This window comes from Alosa sapidissima, chromosome 10, assembly GCF_018492685.1.
Source record: "Alosa sapidissima isolate fAloSap1 chromosome 10, fAloSap1.pri, whole genome shotgun sequence".
Lineage (NCBI taxonomy): Eukaryota > Metazoa > Chordata > Actinopteri > Clupeiformes > Clupeidae > Alosa > Alosa sapidissima.
The window spans coordinates 37,207,490-37,212,388 of NC_055966.1; the positions used below are offsets into that span (position 1 = coordinate 37,207,490).

At 46.1% G+C, this 4,899-nt stretch overlaps 1 protein-coding gene across 1 annotated transcript; it reads right to left on the bottom strand.

Annotated features, from left to right (window-relative positions):
* Window positions 1-198: 198 nt before the first annotated feature.
* On the bottom strand, window positions 199-4,397 carry LOC121720064 (transmembrane protease serine 3-like). Its single transcript, XM_042105897.1, has 7 exons — window positions 4,289-4,397; window positions 3,642-3,813; window positions 2,715-2,893; window positions 2,116-2,211; window positions 984-1,126; window positions 325-480; window positions 199-234 (listed from the first exon to the last, which is right to left on the bottom strand). The coding sequence occupies exons 1-7, from the start codon at window positions 4,395-4,397 to the stop codon at window positions 214-216; spliced, it is 876 nt and encodes a 291-aa protein (XP_041961831.1). The 3' UTR covers window positions 199-213.
* Between the last annotated feature and the right edge of the window lie 502 nt (window positions 4,398-4,899).

Consider the following 4,899-nt stretch of genomic DNA (forward strand, 5'->3'; position numbering starts at 1 on the left):
TTGCGCAGGCCATGTCTACGTGACACCAGTCAGCAACCCTTTTTTATTTATTTATTTTATTGTAAAAAATAACTGCACTACAAGTATCTGAAAAACAATATGCAATAACAATACTACAATTTCTTTATTTTATTTACACAATTTTACCATGTTGGCCCTATATATAATAATATTATTATTATTATTATTATGTTTATTTTCTGATGAGTAGGCCTATGTTTCTTCCTCTGCCACCTGCAAAAGATAAGACTAAATGTTAGCAAGTAGGCTAAAGCCCTGCACTCCACCGTGTCTCATTTTTAGATGGGTGCGTGAGTAGCCTACCTGTATGTAGCGCTCCATCCACTCTAACAGGTGGGTGACGCGTGTGTAAACCCCAGGCTTGTTGCGTCGGCCACATCCCTCACCCCAGCTCACCACGCCGGCTAGTCTCCACTCTCTCTCTGCTGTCTCACACACCAGGGGGCCTCCGCTGTCTCCCTGACCACAGGCAGAGCCACCCAGACACGATTCACAGAATGTAGCCCATGAGCATTCTCACCCACCCAGACACGATTCACAGAATGTAGCCTACAGAGCATTCTCACCCACCCAGTTATGTGGTCAGTGATAGCCTGTATGACTTTAGGAGCTTGAATTCATTCCACTGTGTGGTTTTTCACTTGGTGGTGTGTGAAATGATCAGGCCACTGTTGTTACATCTACTGACTGCAATTATGCTGTAGTCGCTGGCTTGTTGTTTGAGAGGCAATGAATCATTACCATGAAGAAACAATTGCATTGTCAAGAGAGGGAACTGAGACACATGTGGAGGTTGCTAAAATGTTCATTCCATGGACCCAACACGGATACACATTTCTTCAAAAGACACAAAACCATACAGACTTCAGGTAACTGCAAATACAGTTTCACTGCAATATCTATCTACTCATACTCCAAAAGTGTGTATTTTATAGCAGGTGTTTAGAGCAGCAGATAACTACCTGGCAGGAGTCCACCCCTCCCTCCATGAAACCAGCACAAAGCATTCTGGGAGTGAGGTAGGAGCCGTACACATTTGGCTGCGAGCACAGGGATTGGTCGATCACCCTCACCTGGGCTAGCCTCATCTCTGACGACACCAAGCCTGACGTAAGCAGATATGGCAGCCACCGGTTACCTACGCCCGTTTGTGTCTAAATCAGGGGTTGGCCACATGCGTCCCTTTAGTTCCTCTCTAGTGGCTCCCTGGCTTTCTCTAAAAATGGAAGTTATGAAATATTTCTAGCAATTTCATGAAGTTGTTAAGCTTCAAGATGTCCCAACACATTAACAGTTAGTGAAATTATTATACTGTACAATACACCACATATACAGAGTATGGGGATTATTCCATATGCCTGAGGCTAATAAAGGTGTCTAAACTGATTTCTTTTAAAGGCACACTATGCAGGAGTTTTAGCTTAAAGGCACACTATGCAGGAGTTTTAGCTTAAAGGCACACTATGCAGGAGTTTTAGCTTAATGTGCAAGTTTTTTAGCTTAATTTACCTTCATTTAACAGCTTCAGAGTCATTTGAATGGTTATATGACTTTTTTCGGGTTGAATGGTGGCCGTGTCGCTTCCCCCTAGTGCCTGTGAGCGGGAAAATCACCCTTGCAACTGTGGGCCCGCGGGCCGACGGCCTCAGTATCAGGAAGTATACCGAGTGTAACGAATTACTTTACTGCATTTAAATACACATACACGCCAGGCACCGGCTAGAAAAAGGTAGCGATGGAGTTTCTCAGACATTCGTCATGACAGAGCCAGCGAAAAAGACGCAAAAATCGAGAAAACAGTAAGGAAATTGCCAATACTGCATAGTTTACCTTTAAATGGTTCCGACATCTTTGCGGCCCCAGACAGATTTATTTTTATTTCTGGTCAAAGAAATGGCCCTTTTAACAGAAAAGGTTGCCGACCCCTGGTCATATAGGGCAGGCAACCGGTTGTTGTCTCAGTCAGTTTGTGTCTAAACAATCAACAAAGGAGGGAGATGTACAGGAAGTCATAGGTGAAGGAAAGAGCAGAAAGAACACACCAGGAAAGAAAGACAGAGAGCAGAGCAAAGAATTAAGAGAAGGTGGACTCACCGCCCTCCTTTGTGTAGCCCCAGCCGGTGACCCAGCAGGGGGAACCCACGGGGAATGACTCCCTCCGACTCGGTAAGCACACAGGCCTCACTCCACCTGTAGCACAGGTAAGAGCAAAAGCCATGACCATTACACACTATATCAGCAACACCAACGCCCTACCACATCAAAACAGCACCAACGTGTTGTTTGTCCAAATGATCACTTTCGAGCATGCCATGAAAACAAAGTCCAGCACTTGTATAGTGCCAGCCATACATGGCATTAAAGGCAAATACAGTATCTGGCTGGAACAGCTAATCTGTGCCGAGGTGCAGTAGGTTGAGAACTCAAGAGTGCTCAAGTTGAACTTGAATCTTGATGTCTTTAATGACCTAAACATTTCGCTCTCACCTCTCCTCTCCTCATCCCTCCCTCACCTCCCCTCTCCTCATCATGTTCCTCATCCCTCCCTCACCTCCCCTCTCCTCATCCCTCCCTCACATCCCCTCTCCTCATCCCTCCCTCACATCCCCTCTCCTTATCATGTTCCTCATCTCTCCCTCACATCCCCTCTCCTCATCCCTCCCTCTCCTCCCCTCTCCTCATCCCTTCCACACCTCTCATCTCCATGTCTGCTGTGGTGCGTAGGAGCCCCAGGTCGTAGTCGTTGTTGTCCTCAGAGAAGCTTGGGTGGGGATAGATCTCCAGGGCACTGTACCTCTTCCCCTGCGAAGCGTCGAACAAGCGGACGGTGTCAACCACAACCTGCCAGTCGGACTCATACATCATGTTGTACCTGGGAAAGTGACGGATGAGAAACAGACATATTTACAATAGATCAGGGTTAAACTTTTATCAGTCAACAGGTGCTTGACACAGGTGTGGCAGACACTGCCTGTGTGACATTGATGTACAGTAGTGTGTTACAATGAACAACTTAGATAGCGCTGCATAATGTGAAAGCCTCGTGGGGCTATCTGAAGGAAATAAATCACACTTCTCAACTTCTCTCCCTTATTCCTGTAACTCCTCATAAACTGCAACTCTCATGTTCTACACTTGCTGAATGATTAGTGAAACTCAACTCTTTGCTCATGTGTACATGTACATGTAACATTTTACCAAAGGTTCACATTTTGACCTGTCATATTGAGCAATAATGGGCTGCGTTGATGTCCCTTCCAGTGCTAGCGGTGGTCATAAGGACGGCCGTGCCAAATTTGTGAGTTCCTACATTGGTGAAGAAGTGAGATGTGCCTACATTGGTGAAGAAGTGTGATGTTCCTACATTGGTGAAGAAGTGTGATGTTCCTACATTGGTGAAGAAGTGAGCATATCTGGCTCATATACTGATACTGATATTATATTATATTATATTATACTATACTGATATTATATTACTTTTTTGAAATGTTGCTGGATTTCCTACTTCCCCCAAAATCTGCTTGTCTACTAATACTGCCATGTGAGTGAAGTTGTGACCGAACTAATCTGAACTAGACCTGTCTCAGAACGCATTGTGGTTCTCCTATGAAACATCTTACTGGACGAAGCAGTGAGCTGCTGTGATGACCCAGCGTGGGCTGATGATGGACCCCCCACAGACGTGCTTTCCCCTCCAGTGCAGACTTGTCTGCCAGCCCCACTTATCTTCCTCAGCCAGGGTGCCCCCAACGATGCGCACTCCCCGCCCATCTCGCGCCCCGTCGGGACAACCTGAGAGGAAGGGTGGCCCAGTTAGATCTGTGGAATCAGATCCATTAGTTAGGGGAAGAGAGAGAGGAAGAGGTGATTACAGAGGACTGGCGCTGAGAGGCTGCTTTTTACCCTCAGTGACGTTAGCTGTTTGGTTGGCAGGGTGTTTGGCAAAGGCAGGAGGGCTAGGCGTAACACTGCAGTTCCATTTACTACCACAGGGGAGCGACAGATCACGCACTTTGGATGGGAAGCACAGGAATTTCACTAATAAAACAGAGAGGGGGGGGGGAATCCATATGTAGTTAACAATCAGTGAAGAAAAATTATCTGTTTTTCAGTAACTAACATGGAGGAACCAAGGAGATTTAGTCTAATTTAGATCAATTATTTGACAAAAAAATAGTCTTTTATATGATTGAAGGCCTCAATACAAAGGTCCTTGGGAAGATGCATGAAATGAAAGAGTCCATGTGGTTTGTGTCCATGTGGTCACCTATGATAGCGATGCAGACGAAGACTGTGAAGAGGACAGGAATGCAGGTGATGGTCAGGGTCAGGCGGGGCGGGCAGGTGAGGAGCAACCTGGCCCATGGGGAGGTCATTTCTGTGGAGCAGAAGAGACAAGACAGGCAAGACAGAGGGAATTATCAGTCATTTGTCTAGGTACTGATAGATTCATTGCAGAACAATATCTGAAAACATAATCAAAGTGTAAGACAAAATCTCATCACTACGGAAAATTGAACTATAGTTTTGTGTGTGTGTGTGTGTGTGCGGTAGGTATAGTGGTTAACTGCAAATATTGCAATGACTTTTCCTTAACATTGTAATCTAGGATAGAGCTCCATACTTATAAGCCTCCTTGGTCGCTAATAGACTGACCAGGCTAAAAAGTCATGACCCTTACCTGTGTCCTTCTCTGATCCATCTTTGGGGAGAGTGAGCCCCACCTCACATTCTTCCAGAACTGAACCCTGCTCTGAGAGCTTCCGCTGTGGAGCCAGGCTTGGAGGCAAAGACACGCTTGCTGGAGCCAGGCTTGGAGGCAAAGACACGCTTGCTGGAGCCAGGCTTGGAGGCAAAGACACGCTTGCTGGAGCCAGG